Source organism: Euprymna scolopes, chromosome 43 (assembly GCF_053919585.1).
Source record: "Euprymna scolopes isolate OS-2025 chromosome 43, ASM5391958v1, whole genome shotgun sequence".
In the NCBI taxonomy this organism is placed as follows: Eukaryota; Metazoa; Mollusca; class Cephalopoda; order Sepiida; family Sepiolidae; genus Euprymna; species Euprymna scolopes.
The window spans coordinates 48773855-48798219 of NC_136524.1; the positions used below are offsets into that span (position 1 = coordinate 48773855).

At 35.8% G+C, this 24365-nt stretch overlaps 1 protein-coding gene across 3 annotated transcripts in view; it reads right to left on the reverse strand.

Annotated features, from left to right (window-relative positions):
- LOC145268330 (adenylate kinase 7-like) overlaps nucleotides 1–24365 on the reverse strand; it is a 107186-nt gene that overhangs the window by 36200 nt on the left and 46621 nt on the right. For all 3 annotated transcript variants that reach the window (XM_080123821.1, XM_080123822.1, XM_080123820.1), the window contains exons 5-8: nucleotides 14669–14779; nucleotides 11260–11343; nucleotides 7208–7293; nucleotides 920–1010 (exon numbers count right to left, since the gene is read on the reverse strand). In XM_080123821.1, coding sequence (XP_079979947.1) covers nucleotides 920–1010; nucleotides 7208–7293; nucleotides 11260–11343; nucleotides 14669–14779 — 372 coding nt within the window. The remainder of the gene's footprint in view (nucleotides 1–919; nucleotides 1011–7207; nucleotides 7294–11259; nucleotides 11344–14668; nucleotides 14780–24365) is intronic.

Here is a 24365-nt window from a genome sequence, read left to right on the forward strand (position 1 = left end):
ACAACTTAGTCGTCATCGCTATCATCATCATCAGATTGAGGGGCATTAAGTAGAGAGTGAAATTTGTCATTATAATCATCATCAGGATGGTGACGGTGGCTTAGTTAATGACACAAACTGACAACCTGGATTGCCAAGTTCAAATCCAGTTTGTTCCACAGAAACATTTTCACTTAGGAATGTTGGTAACCTTCACGTAGTCCCTTCTGTAAGTACACAGTCCTTCTAGAAAGAATTCTAACTAGAAAGATATCACGGAAATGAATGCCAACAATAATCATCTGATTCATATGAAATGAATCATCATCATCATCATCATCATCATCATCATCATCATCATCATCGGTTAAATGTCCATTTTACATGCTGGCATGTATTAGACAGTTTTAAGAAATTGTCTTTTAAGCTAACTTATCTCTGACCAGGTCTTTATTTATCCCTCTTTCTCTCAAGTCCATTTTTATGTCTTCAACTCTCACTATGAGCAGATGGGGCTACAAAACGGCCCCAACCATCTGTGAATGTGGAGAGGAGAGCAATACGATGCAACACTGCCTTGTCTGCTCTCTATTACCAACCAGAGCAACTTGAAAGATCTTACAGGATACAACAATAATAATCTAAACAATGGCGTAAAATAAACAAGACGCTGTTGTATGATAACAGGCAGGAAGTATAAAGTAATATTAGTTATTTCTTCTCACATCACAGGAAGGTGTGATACAAGGGTTAGGAAAGTGGGATTGAAGAGCTAGCGCCCCAATAAAAAAGCATTCTGGCCTGCAAAAAGAATGCCTTGACATTCCCAAGTGGGAGCGCCTTAGGCGATCAGGAATAAAATAACCCCTTATCAAAGAGAGAAGACAAATCCTGGCAGTGCCAGTAAGCATACAAAAGAGGTAAAATAAATAATACTTACTTTCACAATTTCCTCTAAGGTTGTTGTTGAATCATCTTTTGCGATGATGTATTTGGAAGCTGGTGGACTGTCCGCAATATTTTGGATGACACTGAAACAGCAAAAGATAGCGTATCTTGAAGGTCGATGGTGTCACACACACACACACACACACACACACACACACACACACGCGCGCGCACACACGCGCACACACACACACATACTCACACACACACGCACACACTCACACACACGCACGCACACACACACACACGCAATAGTTATTATCAGAACAGTATACTAAACTTACATACCGTTGTTATCCTGCTTTATATGCTAACAGGCATTGGATGACTTTTAAAAATTATTTGCCAGCCAACCTATCTCTGATCAAATCGTTATTTTCTTTTTTTAATGTAAATGTATGTTTTTTTCTAAATTCTTTTTGTCTCATTAATCTCTTTTGTTTACGTGTAAGAGCAATTAGGAGTTCATATAAGCTGACTATACTCCTGTCAAAATAATTGTACACAAAACTGTAATACTCCCGCACCCTGTCCCACTGCCCCCCCCGCCTCTAAAAGTGTTAGAATTTTAAAATAGAAAAGGAAAAATACAACAAAAGCAAGTGGAAACAAGTTTATCAACAGAACAAAGGTATAAGTTGTTCACAAAGGAACACAAAAGAAAGCAAAACTAGGATTGTTAATCAAAGTGTGGCGATGATTTGGGACAAAAGGATCAGACAATAAGTCAATATGTTTGGGGTTAGTTTTAGAAGTGGCGATGAGTTGTGCAACAATTTACGACAGCTGGAGGCAGTTTACGGACAGTCTTGAGTTTGCAACAGTTGAAGATAGTTTTGAATTGAGGCTAGTTGTGAGTTTGACACAATTGAAAGCAGGTTGTAGCTTGTACCAAATAGAAAAAGCTTTAGGTGGGTAAGATGACACTAACTGACAAATACAGCCTCAACAGAAAGATAAGATGTGGGCCTCAGCATGTAGATGGTGTCATACATACACTCAGAATGCAACTGATATTTACAGAAAGTGTCGGAGCTTGTGTTTTAATTTTTAAAGATTTTGGTTAAGACTATTAGCCAACTGTCTTTTAGTTGTTCTGTCTGGTCTGATATCAGACTTGCGTTGGGAAGGGTAGGACTATTCAGGATAACTTGCATTAGATATGCTTGATCATTGCAAAAGTCAACTTAGAAGCTGCATTGATCAATTTAGATCAGTCCAAAATATTTGATAGGATAGGCCATTGTTACTTGGAGGCTGTTTTATCATCTTTGGCCGGTTTTGACCCGCATTTTGCAGATTAAGATAAGCTGACATAAACTGATGAACATGATCTGAGCAAACGACTATATAATTGTGGATCTTAGCATGTAAAGGATTGATTGTGTCAGACACACACATGCCCAGAGGAAGTTATTCACCAGGAATATTATGTTATACACAAAGAAGCTGAAATATTAATCAAGGTATGGTGGACAAAAGACCATATATAACGATAGATATATTTTAGTGTTAGTTTCAGGAGTGGCAATATGCGATTTGGAACAGTTTATGGACAATCTTGGGTTTGCAACAGTTGACAACATCTGTGAGTTGGACACAGTTGAAGACAGGTTGTGGCTCTGAGTAGATCAAGATGAGCTGACGTCAACCGATGACAAAGAAGCCTCAAAAGACTAAGTAGATATAGACCTTAGCATGTAGATGGCCGATGGTGTCACACACACACACACACACCCAGAGTGCAACTGATATTTTTAGAATGTGTCAGAGTTTGTATTTTTTGTTTTGTTTTTATTTTATTCTTTTATACTTGTTAACCTGTGTGCTCCGATCCGTGGCAGCCGCCAATATGAGTGAAGACAATATGGCCAGAAAAGAAATGAAAGAAAAGAAATCCACAGCATACAATGCTGGGATCAGCGATCGTTATTGAGTGGATGATCAAAAGAACTCTCTAACATATTTCTGTGTATTGCCTGTAAGCACAAATAAAACCTGTTTCATATTTATGTAACAGGTTTGTATTTATGTTATGGTTTTCAATTTTATTTTTATTGTTTATCCCTTTCTTTATATCTAAGGACAATCAAGGGACAATAAGCTCCCATAAAACCATTAGCTAATTTAAAAAAACAAACATACTTTCATCGTTTCTGTCATTCCTTACTTCACAATTTCTCTCTTTACATATTTTTTCATGTTAGCAAACCCTCATGCTGTATTACTTCTGTTGCGAACCAGGATATAATAATACCCTAACTCGCCGCAAGAAAATAATGAAACAAATGGAATTGAAGGAAACAAAAACTCAATTGATGGATAAGATAAACGTGTTGTTTATGTACTGTTGAAAGAATGAATGTTTTAGATATAACATGTGTTCATGTCCGCGTGGGTGTAACCATCGTTCGTTGCGGGACTGGTGTTGTAGAAAGAAAAGGAAATGTGTGTTTATCTCAAGTTCGGGTCACTATCATTTGTTCGCGCGTGGGAAGAGAAGTGAGTAATGTGATAGAATGAGAAATGGCAGTCCATCGTGTAAACAAAGAAAAGGATAGAGGGTTGACGTCAGTTAGCAGTCAGCTACGCGAAGGTGTTCTCAGGGACCAGTAGTAGATAGAGAGAGAAAGAGTGAGAATGTGTACGTACAGTCTGTTAGCTTTTTGCCCCACATAGTAGCAAGTGGTGTGAGGCATGCAGTCGGTCCGTAGACCGACCAGCTCGAAAGCTGGTCCGAAAAGGAAGAAGCTGCTTATTATTCTTTCTTTTATACCTATTTCCGGTGGTCTTTTGCGCATGTGTGGATTTCCTTTGAAAGGGGAAGTGACGTTGTCCATGCGTGCGTGCATGTGAGTACATGTGTGTATGTTAGCGTGTGTGTATGTACACGTGAATGTGAGTGTATGTACGCGAACGTGAATATATGTACGTGTGTGGACGTGGGCGTGTATGTTTGTATGCTCTTATGTATGCGACAAGTAATATAGCTTGAAATGTGAATGTGTATTCTTGTGTGAGACTAGGAAAAGGCTCGCGCACTTCTAAGCATAAATTAATCTTGATTTTTTCTGTAAAAAGTACAATTTTTAGTTCTTCTTTATTTATCCCTTTTATTTAGGTATGAGACTAATAAAGGCAGAATTTTCAATCTCAATAGCAATTAATAACAGGAAAAACTTGTAAAATAAAACTGATTCATTGTAATTTTTGCTGCATTCTCAAGAAAAAAAATTATTAAAAAATCTCATATTTTTTCACTCACTGTAAAACTGGTGGATTTTCAAAATATTCCCTAAAAATTTAATAATGGGGAAAAATGGAACCAAATGTTATTTCTATGTATTCTGACATAAACAATGAAAACAATGCAATTTTTAAAATTCTCCCAAAAATCAACTAATTGATCAATTTCATCAATTTTTTTACAGACTTATTCAAAAAAACAAAAAAACAAAAAAAAAAGCTGAGCTATATATAAACTGAAATAAAATAATATGCAAAAAATATAACGTGATCTTTTTGGAAGTTTTTTTTTGGGGGGGGATTACATCTTAGCTTATTTACATATTAAAATATACTGGAATAATGAAATAAAATATATTTATGTGCATTTATATGATTTTTCTCGATTTTTTTTTTTTTGACAAAAGAAGTTGGAAAATGTATTAAAATTAAGTTTTATGAAAAAAAATTTTTTATTATGTATTATTTACATTTTAAAATTTTCGCCTGTGAAATTTCAAAATATTTTCAAAATAATTTCTTTTTTTTTTTAATGATTGAATTTTTCAGACTCTGTGGAAAAAAAAAATGCGGAAGATTTACTCTTAAAATGTATTATGAATAAACAGACAATCTTGTGATCGCAGGAGACAATCGTTTTTTTTCATATTTATGAAAAATTTGCCGCCCTTGTTATTTTTTGTAACTTTTTTAAGGTTTTGTTTATTTCCGATATTCAAATAAAATTTCGTGGGTTTTATGGAGTGTAAAATAAAGAATGTTTATATGCGATTTAAAACCTGATTCTTCCTCTTCTTCAATATAGAGTAAAAATTACGATGAATTAATTTAATTTTACTGGTTTTTACTTGTATTTTTTTGTTATGGGTGTTGAAAATTAGTGCCATACCTACTTTTATTAATGTGTAAGGACAATTAAGACAACCAACAAAAAAATGATATAACACCATAACTTTACTCTGTAAAACTAATTGGACACAAAACAACTTTAACATACTTCAGTGTATTAAATGTAAGAGAAAAAAAAATCCTGTTATATTTTTACAAGTTATGTTTTTCTAGTTCTTCTTTGCTCATCACTTTTGTTTATTGTGTAAAGGCAATGAAGAGCTGGCATAAACTGATTTTATTCTGTCAAAATAATTGAACACAATACAAACTATCCAAGAATTTTTGCTGCATGTCTGTCATGACATGAGTTACCATTCCTTCAGATTAGCTAGGAGGAGTTACTTGCCCTTGAATAAAGCTTGTTTGCCATTAATGTGATGCAGACCTTGTAAGCAGAACATGCCTTTGTGTTGTCTCTTGCTAATTATATTAAACTAACCTTTAACAATATTGAGGTCTTCATGCTAAGATCAAAGTGTATTAGAGATATTTTAAGTAGGATAGTTCGTAGAGTAAATGTGCTATTGTGGCTATTGCTGAAGTGAAAGTGATAGATAAATGATAAGAGAGAGAGAGAGAGAGAGAGAGAGAGAGAGAGAGAGAAAGAGAGAGAGGGGGGGTTGTCCTTGGGTGAATGGGTTAGAATGCATCCAGTTAAGAATAGGATGGACAGGGAGTGATTATGGAACACCTCACTACCCATAATTTTGAGAGTCTTATGCCTAATTTGTGAAATTACGATTGTTTTATTTCTGCAAAAAAATAATTCAAAGTATAATATCTGTTTTGTATTCAGTCAAAGCAGGAAAGATCCTTTTCAATTTAAGCAATTTGTTTATGCCCCATCCAGTGCCCCTTTTTAGAGAACTGGGCATCACTCATAATAAAAATTGACCTTGTGTCTAACTTTGTCCTTATGTAGAAGCAAGTAAACGGTGGGGGAGTGGGGGAGGGTAAAGCATGGCACATGATGCTATGTTTTTTATGCTAAATATCCAAAGAAATCTTTTAAAGAATTGAAGTGATATCAACCCTTCGTGGACTGGGTGTTCAAAACTACGTCAAAAACCAACAGGGTTCACGCGATATTAACACTAGAATAAATAAAAACACTTTCTGTGAAAGTATTATGTGAGGCTTAGTATCCAGTGTTTTATTGTGCTATTCATCCAATAATTCTCCTCCCTAAATACTTTTCCAGAGAGAACCCCCCTCGCCCCCGCCATCTTTTTTGACATTTTAAATGGAGCATTTCAAGTGCATTTCATTCCATATAACATTAAAAGCCGCAATTCGTCTGAGCATTAATTAATTTGTTAAAATGCATATTTTTTTAAAAAAACATTGGTTAGATCATTTATTACACTAAAACACTGTGAAAGTATTATGAGAGGCTTAGTATCCAGTGTTTTATTGAGCGTCTTGTAATAGATAGTTGAACTTGTTTAACAGTTTATTGATTGACCATTCATGAACTGGGTGTTCAAAATTTGAGTCTGATAAATCCATAATGTATGGACTCAGAATTGACAAACTTTACATGTGTATTATTCAGGTGTTTTGTGATGAAAATTTATACTGTTTCTGTTATATATATATATCATAAAAAAATTTTATATGTTTAGAAATGGCAAATATTGAAAAGCGCCTTTTTTATTTCTTTTTTATTTTTACATTTCTTCTCGATTAAGCAAGTAAATATAAGAAACTAAATGTAAAAAACAAAAAATACATTTGATTAATTTTGGTTTTCTCGGACACAAACCGACTTACGTGTCAATCAAATTTGATGAGCAATCTTTTGAGAATACAAAGCTTTTTAAAATTGCACCAAAACAAAATAGAAATGAAATAGAGACACACAGAAGCCTGGTGGGATTTCTAAGGACGTCAGAAGTATATTTTTTTGCCTGAAAATTTATTGAAATCAATTATCCCAAGCCATTAATACTTATGAATATTAATAAACCTCTGATGATTATATTCAGGGAATATGGGTATTTTTTTTTTCTCTGTAAATAACGAAAGATATTTAATACCACACAACGTTCTTGGATCTCTAGAGACCCACCAGTCCATAAAGGGTTAGAGAAGATAAAATTTCCAAAGCTAAGAATATATAAACTTTTATTATTTTACATACGCTGCAAGATCTTTAATGTGGATAGTTGGAACGATGTTGGCTCCATTTCCAATGCATATCAAATGTGGTGCGTTATGCCAGGCTTTCTGGAAAATAAAACAACAACAGAAGTGTCAACACTTATTAATGACTAGCCTGGGTGCCCGGCAATGCTCGGCTGTTTGTAGGTGTGTATTGAGCAAAAAAAAAAAAGTGGTAGTAGACAGGCAGGCTCAAACCCGTACTGCAAAGGGGGAAAAGAAAGTGAAAAAAAAAGTGACGGGTTAACTGTTACGCCCATCGCCAAACCCAAAGTGATGTAGGTTTAAATTAAATTAGACAATCGAAAAGAAGCGATGACTTGAAAATATCGGCGGAAAAAGCGACCCCTCCAAGTGCCCAGTTGAGGGTGAAGGAATTAATGTTTTTGATCAATTTTTCGATATTTGTCATCCGAAGGATCAAGTTTCAAAATGATACTGATCTTGTGAAAATCCGTCACCTCTGTCAAAAGTTTTTGCAAGACATACATACATACATACATACATACATTTAAACAGACAGGTGAGATTTCTATCATAGATATCGATTTGGGTATTTCTGGTATATTTTCACATTCAGCTATTATACACCCATGTTCTATAAACAACTATACACCCATGTCGTCTTCCTAGATGCAAATTCTTGCTTGTCTATGGATACAAAACCACTCAGATGTTGATGTTGATTTTTGATGTGGTCCCTGGCTTTGGTAGAGGCCACCTCTGAGTGACGATAGCATCTTTATTTATATCCAAGAGTCACACAAACATTAAATATGAATTGGGTATAAATGTCATTGTTTTAGCAAAGAAAGAAGCTGAAGGATATTTATGGAACATGCATGCATAATAAACATGGAAATAAAATGAAACACTAGAAATAATAGAAGGGTCACCAGGTAGCAAGTGCAACCTAAAGTGTAGACAGAGTTTTATTAATGAAAAATTGAGATAAATGAAATTTTATAGCAAAACATTTTCATTTTTCATAGTAAAACATTTTATACAAGAGATAAGAATATAAAAGTTATCTTTAGTAGACTTTTACTTATGTAAACACATGTTTGATGAAGAAAATTAGGTTAGTTGTCACAAATCAAAATGTCCATTGTGTGAATATATGCATATGTAAACAATATGTGAGTATTTAGCAATGTGGATTATGTATGTGTGTGCGTTGGTTTACCTTGTTCTTGTTAATGCGTATATAGCTGTGAGTAGCAATTTTTTCTATTCGCCTGGCTATTGCTAATGTGTAGGAATGTTTACATAAGATGGACAAAGCTTGCATGTGAGTCATTTTCGCCTCCTCCGTATCCAAAGGCCCGAGAGGGGTGTTCAGCAGATGTTCTAGTGTCCTTCGGTACTGCAGCCAGCTTGAGAATTCTCTGTCTCTAGCCTTTTGCTGTTTGTTTGATAGAAGTATCTAACTTTGTATTGGCTTATTATTTTCATTGGTTGAAAATTCTTTGAGAACACATTTCTGTGAAGACTTGCTAGCTTTAGAAAGTGGCAGTGAGAGCAAATCAAAACAAACTGGAGAAAGAAAGAGGGTAAGCAATTACAGCCATTTGCTTTGTCGGAATTACTGTGCAATTCCACTACAGATTTGTAAAATTTTTTATTTAATCCCGCATTAGTCACCCAAGTTTTCCAAACATGGTTAGTCCCATTAGGGTGTTTATACACCCCAATATAAAAATGTTTATAGTGTTATTATTTTGTAAAATATAGTTATCCTGTTGGTTCAGGACATATCTATAGTTCCTATTGAACAGTTTGAATCACTTGTATCTTGTTGATATTAACATAAAATAATACAATAAAATAAATTATAAAACAAAGGGAAAATCAAGACTTTGCATCAGCTAAGTTTCAAGTTACATGACTGAAAGAGTAATAAATTGTAAATAAAATAATAATCCCATCAAAACTTATGATGAAGAAATTACCAAAACATATTAATTCCATATTACATATTATATAATGCATAATATGCGCTTATATCTACAAATTTTCATTCCCACTGGAAAAATACAAAAATAATAAATCAGAAAATCATACCTACGTTAGTCAGCTGGGGTGACTGGACACTCCAGAAGGACAAAGTGACATCTACCTCCAATAAAAACTGAGATACAACTGCACCATACCACATGTGCTATACCCTTACCGAGTAAGGAGAGTACAGGTAGGGAGGAAAAGAAATAAGTTGCCAACTAGGAATTATGAGCACTTAAGCAAAATTGGGATGACAAAACACCTTATGGGACTAATGCAGAGTTAAGAAAAAAAAGAATAGTTACATAAAAATTAGAGAGACGGTTACTTTTGTATTTTGTACGCATTTGAGAGAGAGAGAGAGAGAGAGAGAGAGAGAGAGAGAGAGAGAGAGAGAGAGAGACAGACAGACAGACAAACAGACAGACAGAGAGAAACAGAGAGAGAGAGAGAGAGAGAGAGAGAGAGAGAGAGAGAGAGAGAGAGAGAGAGAGAGAGACATATAGCGAGATGGATAGATCATTGAAAAGACTAAGATAGGAGAAAATACATTCAGCTACACTGTGCACGCTGCCTTTCATTAAGGATTCCACCCTTGATACATTTCTTCTGCTTGAGGTTCCCAAGTTTATCTCATTAGTAAAACTCATTATTGTGTTATATTTTAACTTATAACTACAACATAGTCGTATTCAAGTCAAATGTCTAAACACTTGTTGAGCCATCTTTTTAAATAATCAAATCACACACTGTTTCCAATCCTCTCATAATATTTTCTACAGCCAATTGGCAATCTCCTTAACATTACTCATTGAGGATAGCATTCTAGACACGTCTTTCCTCCTTGAAGTATTGCCAGACTGAGAAGCAGATTATCCCTGATGCGGAGTCTTTTGTTTTTTATGGAAATTGCTCCAGACAAGGCGTGAAGCCACTTGATGTAAGGAGTTAACAAGAAAGAAAGATGATTATAGCAAAGACAGCAGATGCTTATGGACCTTAGTCTTGAAAAGACCAAAATAGGAGGAAAACAGTGAGCAGGAAGAGAGTTCTACAACCTTGCAGTCCTTGTAAAGAATCTACTGAAATAGGAAGCTGTATGACAATAAGGTATTAAAATTAATTTTTAGTTAATTGATGAAGACCACTAGACCAACGAGTCAAACGAGCTGGAGCAAAGGAAGCAGGGAAATCAGACAATTCTGAATAACACATGCAATAATAGTAATTATGAAAAAGATGGAAACTAGCAACAGCATATCTATGAAAGGGAGGTTGCAGTGGAGAAGAAAGAATAGAGCCAAATAAATTACAGATATGTTCTTGAACTTTATCAAGATTAACTTATTATCAGAAAATTGTGCAGAATAATAAACAGAAAAAAGGGCTAAAAAAAAAATAGTCAACAAATAAATGTTACAAAAAGCAATACCTACTTGGATCGTTCTTTTTTTTTTACTTTTTGTTTTTATTTTTTTGTCTGTGTGTGTATGTGTTTTAAAGTATTTTAAAGATTTTAACATTTCGTTCAAATCTGATCACGTTAGAGAGTTACATTTTTACTATATGCAATTAGCAGCATAGTAAATATCCTTAAAGTTTGTTTAATAGGTTTTTCGTCTTTTTGGATGACAAAGACACAAAATATATACAACAGCTAACAGCTCCAAATGCAATTTACTTTTTAAATGAAATTTACTTTTCTACCTAATTGAAAAAAGAAAATAATTTAATCAGACTGTTTAACATCTTCAATTTTGAGTCTAACATAATATATTTGGCCAAACATTTTATTTTCTAAAATACACACAAGAAAAAGAAATGCTTGCATAGATATTAAAACACAAAATAAATAGGTATGTAGGTAGAAAAGTAACTTTCATTGTTTGATAATAGATTTTTGTTGACTATTTGTTTTTTTAGCTTGGGTTGAGGGCTACTTTGCACCATTGCCAATTATCAATTTAAAAATCATTCATAAATGCATTTTCATTAACTACACGAAACAAAAAAAACAAAGCAAATGTTTACCTTGAATAAATCATGAAAAATATCTTCTCCATTCCCATAAGTAAGCCCACTTGCTATAACGTATGTATTCAGTTTCTTCTTTGTCTACAATGAAAAGATCAAATTATTTAAAAAAAGAAAAACAAAGAAAACGCATTGGTTATTTTTTTCTTTCTGCAAACAAAATTTATATAGAGAGCAAGCATGACCAGGAACGTGCAGAGGAGAGGAAAGCAACAGAGTAAAGGCTCCAGGCATTCATAGAAGGATGAGAGCATACTCCCACCCTTCTATGAATGCCTGGACTTCCACCTGGGATGAGTTGAGCCGGCTCCTCCCATAGAACACACAGCATCTCAGATGAACACAGAGCATGCACAACACTTTGCAGCAGTCAGAATAATTATTACGGCGGCGAACAACACCATAGACCTGTGAACTAGAATTAGATTCGACATCAGATTCAATGGTATGTAACCACGTTTACAGTTGGCTTCCTGCGCATCTTTGTTAATCTTCGAGTTGTTCTTTGTGAGTGAACTTTCCTGCAGCAATAATATATAATGATAATAAATATAACTCCTATTAACACATGTGGAGGAAGTATTCAAATAGAAGAAGGAATGAGATGGCAATTTCAAAATTCAACCGCTTATATATCAAATTTTAGAAGCTAACTACAGTGTTAGAAATTGCTACAAGCCCTTTATTTTTCGTATATATTTGTAGCAGTAGCAACCGCAAAACAATGATGTCTAAAATCATCTAATATTCACAGACTTAAACGCTTGGTACAAATACTCAATTTTGATTGGTTCTTTGTATCCGGATTTAACTAATCAGAGGCAGTTACTCCTGTTCAGGAATATTGTTTAAAGATGTGCATCCATGCTTTTCAAGCAGTTAGCTGGTGATAGGGCCAAGCTTTCTAGCAAACTCTTGCCACTCTGAACACAACCGACACTCCTTTCTATGCAAATGCCACAGTAGTCTCTGATTACTGTCGGCATTGACACATGAATTTAACTTACAAAGATGGCAACACTTCCTAATAATTATAATATCAATATAAACTCTTCCAGTCTCCTGTGTATGTGCGGTTATAGCATTAAAAATGAAAAAAAAAATGAAACTAAAGAAGGTTCAACCGGCTTCCTCCAAGGGAAGAAGTTTCATAGAAGTATGAAATACACAACCGGTTCCCAGTTGTATATATATATCCCCATTAGGTTTTTACAATTCTTGCAGAGAGGTGTCAACGTCCCCCTACATACAGCACCTGGTATTCCCAAATCGGTCACCCATCTGGTATTGATTAGACTCAATGTTGCTTAACTTCAATGATCTAACAAGAATCGGTGTGTTAATGTGATTATGCTGTATATGCAGTTAGAGCATTTTCTTCTTATGGACTCATAATACTATTTTCCTTGTCCAGACTTCAAGGGCAGTTGGAGCACTCTTTAGCTTTGATGGGAAATCACCTAGAGATGATATCTCACTAAAAGCACCGGTCTTCATCAGTACACTAGATTACCATCAGGAAGGGCATCTGTCGGCTAATAAAAATTATTGGTTTATTTAAGGATATGATTTAAAAGAAACTTGTTTTAAGTTTTGGAAGTCAATTTCTAAAAAGCCCTACAAGATGAAAATCATGCTTAGAGTGATGTTTCCAGAGTTAGAAAAAAGGTGCTTGTACAGCTTAATCAAAACATTAAAAAATAAAAATATCGAAAAAAGGTTATATTGTACGTATCCGTTATGGAATGAAGTTCTCCTAAAAAAAATTTCACTCAATTTCATCAAGTATGCTTTTTTTTACAACGAAAAAAACAATTTGTTATGATATCGAGCAAAAGGTTCGATTTTTAGGAAGAAAAGCTAGTAATAAAGATGGGGAGGGAGTGTCGGCGCTTTACATGGAGTTATCTCCCCGTGGTGTGTTATAAATTTCCACAATGGCTGACTTCAACGCGCTCTCATAAAAACATGTTACTCCACTGTAAAAAAAAACTACTTGATCAAATTAAATGAAATTTTTTTTCAGAGATCTTCAGTCTAAAACAGATACGTACAATATAACCTTTTTTCGATATTTTCATTTTTTAATGTCTTGATTAAACTGTACAAGTGCCAGAAAAAAAAAGTGTAGTGATGGTGTTACATTTCCATTGCGCTTTAAAAAAACTTGATATATATTGTAATGAACTGGAAAGAATATCTAAGAAAGGATAAGAGACTGGTGAACCATTGATATAGGTTTAATAAACTAATAAAGAATACACATGCTGTGATTCTTACACAGTGTTGTAATGGCAGAAGGGCTTCTTCCAGCCAAGGAGGATAACCTATGTCATTTTATTACTGCTAGGGGTCCTTGGAAGGGGTAAAGCCAAAGGGGAAGAGGGGGCAAAGGTAATTTAAAACTATAATATTTATTATCTGTGGCAGTGAAAGAATGTGAGTGAGTGAGGCAGGAATTCAACAAGTGGATTTTAAAAGGAACACATCACCAATCAGCTGCTGACATCAATTCTGGTTGATATTATATAATAATTTTTAGCCCCTGTCCCTAACTCCACCTGCAAACGTCTACTCTGTGACTTCACTGATAATGTAACCATGCAACCAGGACATTTTATTCAGTGATATATTTCCTTCAGTTATTAACTTTTTGTAGGTAGTTACAATCAAAAATTATTTTATTTTTGGCAATACATCATATTTATTTTTCACAGTCAAGTGGCCCAACTTCAACCAACAATTATTTTTGACAATTAATCATGTTATGGTGTATTCTTCCGGCCAGGTGTGTGTCTATACTAAGTGTAGCTACTCCTATTAAATGACATTTTCTGTACACAAAAGATAACATATCAAAATTTACACACATTTAAGGTCCATCTTAAGCTGTCAAATCTGGTTGCTTGCAAGGCCAGAACAATGAGGGTAGGTACTAATAATGGAATGATTTCAATATTTTCCCCGATTCTGATACAATTACTGATTCCAATTCTTCTTAAATTTCTATATTATTGATTATTGAGTTCTTTTTTTTTTTGTTCGTTTGTTTTTTTTTTTTTTGTTTTGTTTTTTTGGATGGGAGGTGCAGATTACTGTAAAAACCCATGTATCTGCAGATATTTTCACAAAAATAAAAATAACACTTGTCGGAATGATCTAAACATCTAAGTTTTACCAATAGTTTAAAAACCAATGAATTATTTCATTATATTAAAAATATTGGCAAATTTAGTTTTAAACAAAAACAACCAAAGAAACAATAAATAGAATTGTTTTAGGCACATATATTTTTCCGATTCAAATACTCCAAAACGATCTAATTTTTTTTATTCTTGATTCCAAATCTCATTAATCATCCCAATATTAATAGGTATAAAAATTGTGAAGATATCAATGTACCTACCCCTTTTCCAAGTTTAATGACAGTTTTTTCTGCACTTAGTTGTTCTTTGAAATGTGGTTGAGGTTTTCTGCGACGATAATCTTCCTCTGTGAACGGTATGTCTGGTTCTTCCTAAAAATATGTAATGAAAACAAATAATAAAAATTAATTCCCATGATTTGGATTCTTTGGCCTACTTAGTGTTATTTTCCCAACATTTTGATTGATATAACCTCTGGCCATCTTCAGGTGTACCTTGTTGAACTCGTGAACCTTTGTAACCCAACTCCTATCATTTTGATAAAAAAAAAATTTTATATTTGATGTTCTTAATAACTTCAGATATTTATTAGGTTTTATTTTGTATATAAATCATTGGTTATAATACTTTTTTATATAATAAGGGGGTATGATTAAAGAAAATTGGAATGACACTGACGATAGGAACTGGCCAATCAAATGGAGCCACGTTCTGCTAGCAACCAATCAGAAACTGGAATAACTACACAAAAATATTGGATCTTTTAGAATTACTGCACATAAGTTTTCCTGTCCATACGAGAAAGATCTTTGCTCTTTGTCCACAAACTTTTAAAGTTCAAGACTTATACAGATTAGCTACCCACTGAAAACTCTTCATCATCTTCATTATAATATATGCTGAGTTGTAACGTTAAGCTGTTTACAACTGTGATAACTCAGAAAGAAAAACTCATGCCATTTAGTGAATTAATAATTTTTTTTGTATTTTCAAATATTTAATAGATTCTATTTTGTATATAAACCCTTTGTAAATGAATTTATTATGCATATTTTGTAAATAATTAGTCCACAGCCAATGGAATAATGGATCCTGTGTGTTTTATTTTTAAATAAATAGATAAATAAAATTAATGGTAAAAATTCATTTGAGAATTTATCAATAAAAAAAAATTCTAAATCGTAAATTGATTTAAAAATAAAACTAATTTTAAAAATCTATAGATAAATTAATAATATAAATTAATATTAAAATTAATAAAAAAAAAATACAAATTAATTTTAAAATTTAATTATTCAATAAAAAATAATTTCTAAAATCTATAAATAAAATTAATAATGAAAATTCATATTGAAATTAATTTTAAAATCATGAAAATTAATTAAAAATAATTTCTAATTAAAAAAAAAATTTTTTAATTTATAAATAAAATTGATAATAAAAATTCATAATAAAATTGATTTTAAAATCATGACAATCAATTAAAAAAAATTTCTAATTCAATAAAAAACCAATTAAAAATTTATAATGTTTGAAATAGCATTGTGATAGTCTGTCATGCTTACATGTGGAATTACATTTCCCTATTTACTTGCCTTCCCATGAGGACAAAGTTTTTTGTGTTTTTTTTTAATTCAATTTTCGCCCCAAACAAGGCACAGTGCCACTTTGAAGTAGGGGGCTACTATCGGGGACATAATTTGCGGGAGCATTATGAAGAGAGATGGGTAGCCAGATGTTTGTTCACATTACACTTGAACTTCTGCATATCAGTACAGTTGAGAAAGCAGAATCCCAAAAGGGAGTTCCAAAGACTTGCAGTTCTGGGGAAGAAACTATTAGAGTAAAAGGCTTTCTTACACCTAGGGATCTATACTGTAAAGGGGTGGGATTTAGTTGCTTGTCGGGTTTGTCGGGGGTAGTCATGTCGAGGAGGTACAAATGCTTGCAGTTCGTCAGAGCATTCACCATTAAAGTATTTGTAGAACAGGCAGAGGGATGCAATATTTCATCGATGGGACAGAGGCTGAAGCCTAGATGACAGTTCAGGACCTATCAGGTTGGTGACTCTCTTCTGAACTCTGTCCAGGAGTGAGAGACAAGCAGCAAATGCACCAGCCCAAAGGTAACAACAGTACTCCATACATGGGCAAATGGTGGCCTTATAAAGGTACAGGATACTTTCAGGCATGAGTAATTTTTTGCCACGGTAGAGAGAGCTCACCTTCTTTGCAGCAGTCTTGGCAATGCTCTCAATGTATATATTCCAGTTCATGCTCCCTGTAAACGTTAGGCCGAGGAGTTTGGAAGAAGTACTTTCAGGCAATGCGTTCTTGGCCATTGCTATTGGTGGTAGAGAAGGTTTCTTGTAGTTATTGAAGGAAACAAACTTAGTCTTGGCAGCATTGAATGTGACCATCCATTTTTGTCCCCATTCAACTACAGATTGGAGGTCATCCTCTAGTGTTTCTGCCATTTCCTTAAATATGTGTTCATTTGTTTTCCCCTCATGCCTGTTATAGAGAGTGGTGTCATCGGCAAATATACCCATCTCCGAAACAATTTTATCAGGAGGTTATTTATGAATATCAGGAATAATAAAGGTCCAAGGATAGACCCCTGAGGTACTCTCACATTTATATCATATTGTTTAGATATACGACCATCAAGGACAACTTAGATTTTTCTCTTACTTAAGAAGGATTTAATTACATTATGTATTCTTCCAGTGATTCCATATGATCTAATTTTCTTTAGAAGACCATCGTGCCATACCCTGTCAAAGTCTTAGATATATCAAGGACTACCACTGTACTCTCCCCTGTTTTGTCCAGTGAACGGTATATACGTTATGTTAGGCACAAAGTTGTTTTTTTAATGTGGGGAACATCCAGCTTCCCGAAAAAGGGGGTACTCTGGATAGAAACAAAGATAAAAATTGCCCAAGCCTATAAAGATGGCTTCTTCATTGACTGAGGACTAAGTGCAGCATCAGAACAGAAACTACACTTTGTTCATAGCCAAAAGGCCAAGAGGTACACTAGAAGGAAACAACTGTGACACCAGGATCGGAAAGTAGGATTCAGAAGTCTGCACTCGCCAGGAAAGTGCAATCTGACCTGCAAAAACTGTCTGGGCAGCCCTGTGGCATTCTCTGGTAAGGGCGCCTCAGGCCATTAACCCGTTCTCAAAGAGAGAGGGAAATGCGTGGGAGGGTGTACTTCCTAGAACTGTGCAGAACTAACATCACACAGCAATCAACAGGGACCATGTCATAACAGAAATGATCTAATTTCTGTTGATTTTGGGGGGCTGAGGATAAAAATCCTTAGCCTTGTTTTTGGCTAAATGCGTTTTATTTTTTGATGCACAAAACACATTGCTATTATTTTGTATGTATGCGTTTCATTGCTCTTTGAGTGTTCGTTTTTTGTTTGTTTTTGTTTTTTTGTTTGTTTTTTAACCTTTTTTTTTTTCCTAACCCCAAAAATGCATATTGCCACATGGAACGTAAGGGGTTACAATCTGGGATCATGTCTAACAGGAAACTGTGGGGAGTTAAGCAGGAAGATGTCTGCCCACATTACTTTTAAAGTTCAGCAGGTTAGTACAGTCAGGGAAGCATAGAAACAGGGAGCGGAATTCCAAAGTCTAGCCGAATGAGGGAAGAAATTATCAGAATAGAAGGCTTTCCAGCATCTAGGGACCTCAACAGTGAAGAAGTGGAATTTTGCTGCTTGTTAGGTTAATCAGGAGTATGTATGTCGAGAGGGAGCACAATATTTTTTCATGTATGCGTGTGTGAGTTCCGATGTGCTCAATTATATATTATATTTATGCGCTTGTGTAGTTACGCTGTTGGCATAAGCGTGACATATAAATATAACAAATAACAATGATATTGATTATTTGACGTTTGACCTTTGTGTCATGTACTTGCAGCCATTGATGTACTTTCTTCCTACAGCAAGAAGGAATAGCACAAGGACAAAAGCTGGTGAGGTGGGGGAAAAAAAAAACCCTAGAGTGTTCCCAAAAGCTCTGCAAAATAATTGTGACGAACAGACATGTCATCATCCCCCAGTAGGGATGCCTCAGGTGCTCAGCAATAAATCAATAGCTTCTCAGAGAGAGAAGGTAATACTTGGTGAAAGGGTACACTTTTTAGGACTAAGCAGGACTACACCTCACCCCAATGGAATAGGGTCGGAAGCAACCCTAATCCATCGGATTGAATATCGCAAGTATAACAGTCGCACAGGCAGCTGCAATAGTGAAGAAATTTTATTATCCACTTTTTCCCGTGGAAGTTAATTCTTCTTAAACAATTAATCGTTACTACTAACTCCGAAACTGAAGGAAAAAATTACAAACAAAAAGAGAAAAATAGGAGAAATAGAATTTATTAACTAAGATATCTAAAGGAAAAGTTTGTGACGTCTATGGGCTGCCAAAGATGTCCATCTGGCTTACAAGTGTCCTTGTAGTAGTAACCAAAACGGGGGAGAGAGTGAAGGGAAATAGAAGGAAAGAGAGATAGAGAAGGAGGAAGAAGGAGGGAAAAAAGGAGGGGAGCACTTACTGGAAGCTTCTGGGCGCCCTTTCACGAATGGAACATTTAGAAAGTTCGTTCTTAGGGGGTTTTATTTTTTGAGTTTGTGTTGTTTAAAAAGTTCCCTTTTTTTTCTTTTTCCTGGAAATTCGTTTTCGTAGTCCTTTCAGCAAGGTAGAAATTTCTTGAGGCAGAATATTCTTGAGTTTTCAAGTGTCTTAGAAAACTTGGTTCTTCTGTTCAAAACTTCAATTATCTTTTCTCGATAATTATTTTAGTTTTCAAGTGTCTTAGAAAACTTGGTTCTTCCGTTCAAAACTTCAATTATCTTTTCTCGATAATTAATTTAGTTTTCAAGTGTCTTAGAAAACTAGGTTCTTTTTTCAACGACTTTAATGTCTCGTCAAGACAGAGTTGTTCAACGCCTTAGTAATTTCCAGGCGTCCCTTTTTATCCGCGACCGACAGGGAATACTTTCGACAGTTCTGGTCTCCACGACGCCTTGTTCACAACTGACCACTTAACTCAAAAATATCACACACGTGTGTCAATTTAGCACGAAAACGTCTCATCCAATCAACGGGCATAAGGGAGTCAGGTGACATAAAAAAGGGGGGAAGCTAGGGAAGGGGGTAGGAAAGGGGTTAAGAAGAAAGGAAGGAAGAACAGAGCAGCAGAAAGAAGGAAAGAAAAAGGGAAAGAAAGATGGTGGAAGATAATTTCCACACTCTCCCTAAAAAGAAAAAAGACAAAAAGAAAAAATCCTCAAACAACAATCTAATACCAAACGTATTCTGGATTTCTTTCATTTAAAGATTTAACAGACCTTACAGGCCTAGACCGAAAGTTTTCCCTGTCCCGACTAGTCCTCGATCTCAGTGAATTGCCCTCTCCATCGTTAGAAGCTTGGTGAGAGTGGGTTATGGAAAGTTCTAAAGGACACAAGTTCCTTAAGGAATGTTCCTGAGTGCTGCCATCACTCCTTCTGATTAAAGCTGACCGAACTAAGCTATCCGACCCAGAAGTTAGATTAACCACCCTTCCCAAGGACGACCAATAAGGACGAGGCTTCATAGGGTTTTTTATCAAAATGACATCACCCAGCTTAATCATATTTTCAAAATCAGATTGGTAAAGATCCTGCGACAACTCCCTCAGACCCAAGAGATATTGTTCATACCATAGCCTTTTAAAACGATTCAAGAATTCATCTCTACATCCCAGACTCTCAATAAGATCTTCTTTACTAGGGGGGTTATCCTGGAAACAATCTTCTTCTAAGGACAAAAACACAGAGTTTTTATGGAAGGGATGCACAAAGGCATTAGGAGTAATCACCTCCAAGCCAGAGTCATCAGAGCAACGATAGGTCAAGGGCCGATCGTTAACAGACCCCTGCACATCTGACAGAACCGTCAAAAGTTGAAAATAACTTAACTTCCTACGTCCCATAACCTTGAAAAGACAACTTTTTACAACTCGAATTAATCTTTCCCACACAGCACCGTACCAAGCAGAATATAAAGGTATCGTTTGGTGTTTGATAAGATGGGCATCAACTGTCCCTCTAAATTCGTCAGACAAATAAACCTGTTTGACAAGGTCACAACCCGCCACAAAGGACTTTGCATTATCCGAATAAATGTGAGAAGGGACCCCATAAAAATTGAAAAATCTCACAAATGCCAAAACCACAGACTGAGTGGTCATATCAGGCAACAGTTCCAAGTGTATAGCTCGCACACTAAAACAGGTGAAGATTAAAATATACATCTTTTTAGTTTCATCACCTTCATGCACCCACAAATGGCCAGTAAAATCGATCCCGGTGTGCAAGAACGGCTTAACTAAATTAACCTGATGCTTAGGCAAATTTGTAACCTTGGGATATCTAAAGGAAAGAGTGTTATATTTTTTGCAAATGACACAACAAGATATCACCGTTTTAATAGCTTGTCTAGCTTTGGGTATCCAAAATCCCAACATTCTGAATTTGCTAAGCGTAGCAGCAATTCCCAGATGCTTACACTTCAAATGACAATCCATGATTATCAAACTTGTAACATGACAAGACTTGGGAAGCAGAATAGGATGAAGGACTGCATCAGAAAAACAAGTAGATTTACCAATTCTACCTCGTGAGCGAATCAATCCTTCATCATCCAAAAATAAATTAAATTTAGAAACCAAAGGGGGGGCTTCACCGCCATCAGACTTAGACAAATAACCCTTTTCCTTAGAAAGGAACAGTCCTTGTGTCATTCTGAGCAAGTACAATCTCGCCTTAATACTAGAGTCAAGAACAATACCTCTCATTTTTTATATAAATCGAAAAACTGCAATCAAAACTCCAATGAGCTTCTTCAGCGAAGAAAATCTCTCTACTTCAATTATATAACTGCCCTGAATGACAGGTTCACAACCAGTAACTGTACTGATCAACATCTGGCTAGCCGGATTAAGACAATTAAGGTCATAACTAGGCCAGATCAAGTTATCTCCTCTCAACCATTCAGGCCCGAATAACCAACGAGTAAAAACCATTTTAAATTTGTTCAGGGACATACCCCTCGTGACAAAGTCAGCAGGATTGTCATCAGTCTTCACATACTTAAACTTCACTGTCAAACCTTTATCACTAAGATTTTTTACCATCGCTTTTACATCCTTTAACCGGTTACAAGTGAATTGACATTTCGTATGGACATTGTCAGATAAAACCCAGGATAGTACTACCTGTGCATCTACAGCGATAATCACAGAACTGAGCACTTCCAAAGGGAGTATTTTCACCAGAACAGAAATGTGCTTCATGCATAAATATACCGCTAACAGCTCCAAGGTGGGTAAGGTTCTCTTAACAGAGGGAACAACCCTGGCTTTAGCGAATATCAGTCTGGCTTCTCCATGCTGATGTAAATATACCGCGATTCCATAGGCCAGGTTCGAGGCATCACAAAACACTATCAACGTGGCTGAAGAATCGGAAGCCACGGAGTAACGGTCGAATTCAAGCTCCCTGATACGTACCAGATCCTTATACAACTTCTCCCAGTCAACCATAATGTCGGGTGGGACCGGCTGGTCCCAGGATACTTTCAACTTCCACAATTTACTAAGAAGGATCCTACCTTTAATAGTAACAGGGAGCATTAAGCCAAGGGGGTCAAATACAGAGAAATTTACAGACAAAATATCCCTCTTAGAGGATACTGATCTTCCTTCAATGCAAGAACTTACTTGCATTTTGTCAGAGGAGGGGTTATACAAATAGCCTAATACCTTCTCAGTGTCAGAACCATGGGAGGAGAGACTGTTATCCTGCAACATTTGCTTAGCAAGCACTTCATTGTTGCTACAGCAATTCCTCAAGGAAAATCCACCTTCCCCCATAACAGAAACAGCCTCCAAATACAGCTGCATCAGAACTTCAGCAGAATTATGAGTTTTCACTAGGTTGTCCACATAGAAGTGGCCCAAAAGCATCTCCCTGCAAAGACCAGGAGGGTATTTCTCCACATGATATCGAACCATGTAGCTCAGTATGAAAGGACTGGATACAAAGCCAAATATAAGAGTGTTGTATCTAAAGCAGATCAACTCATCACCCAATCTTAAAAAGAAACAATCTATTTCTGTCACGTTCATCATTCAAATGAATCATTAAAAAGGCCTTCCGAATATCGGCCAGTAGAACATACTGGTCCATCCGAAACCGCAAAAGCAAATCCAGCATGTCAGTGTACATATTGACACCAGAATAAGCGCAGTCATTTAAAGAAGGTTTCCCACCGGTTCTCAAAGAACAATTGAAGACCGGTCTAATCTTGGTGGTGCACTGTAAATCCTGTTTTATCACCGGTCGATGAGGAATCCATACATATTTGTTAAAATCGGAAGGAGTAACCAACATCCTTTCAATTATTCCTTCCTTTTCTTGGTCTAAGAAGACCTGACAATAATCCTCGTACAACCCCTGTTCCGTCAGCTTCTTCGATACGCGATTCAAAACTGACAAAGACACCTGATGATTAGCAGGCACCGACTTTAATTTTTCTTCATTCCAAGGCAAACTGACATAGTAACAGTTATCTATGAAGTGAATGGAGGAGCGAAAGGACTCAATCATATTCTTATCGAAATCACTGAATTCCTCCTCAACAATACCTATGGTTTCCAAACTAAGCATTTTTTCCACAGTTCTCTCAACAGTAGACTCCTCAAAACAACTGAATGGATCAGTATACACAGACTTGGGGTTCAACACAAAATATACATGAGTGAGGTCGCACACAGAGTGTTCTTTGACGACTTGAGCATAATTCAATTCCAACCCCTTTTCCAGGTCTTTGGGAGGAGGAGACCCAAAATCCGCCAGATCACCAAACAAAACCATTCCTTGGGGAAATTCCCACACAAGGCCCTCTCTAAACTCCTTTAAATTCATAGGTCCCAAAAACTTAAGCACGTCCACACCCAGTAAACCATATACAGGCAAAGTGTCATCTCTCAACTCCGAGAAATTAGCAGCCAATTTGACCTGATGTTTCTTAAGGTCTTCTACCACAGAATTCAATCCGTGAACACGAAACGAAAGGTCCATATCATCATCCACCAAGAACAACACAGAATGGCATGAATTTGGAAACCTCACTTGAAGATTAACTTCCTTCAAGTATTTAACTTCTTTTCCCAAAAAGGTCTTAATCAGAAACTTACGATCTCTCATGGGAGTATTAATATCAGAAAAGGCATCCAACATTTTTCCAGACAAATAGGATCGCTCACTACCAGTGTCGATAAGGCAGTTGAAAGATACACTTTCACCAGATCCATTGTTGACGGCAACCTCAACAACAGGCAGCAACGAAGAGCTATTCAAGTGCCAACAAGCATTAGAAGCAGTAGATTCACCCCCAACAGAAGGACACAACACTCTACAGTGGCCCTTCTTATTACATAGCCAGCACATTCCATACTCCTTACCCTTGCAAAGACAAGACTCTTCTGCATGAGAAGGGCTCGAGCACTTGCTACATAAGCCAATCTCCTTACACCTCCTCAACCGCTCAGCATGAGAAGGAAAAAACTTGCAGGAATTACCGTTATGGTTATTGGTTCGACAAAAATTACACTTAAATCCAATCTTAGTAGACTGGATATGAAAGTTTTCCAGCGTGGAAGGTTTTTTAGCATCTGGCGAACCCATGAACCTAGGAGAAAAAGTTTTCTTAGGTATACTAGCCACCTTCCGAGGATATGTTTGCTTATTTTTACAAAACTCAATCGTTCGAAATATTTCCGAACTGTGGTCTAGTATGTCTTCCAGGGTAGGGTAATTATTTCCTATTTTATGAATCAACTCAGACCTAAAAAGAGTGGGCAGCTTACTAAAAACAATATGA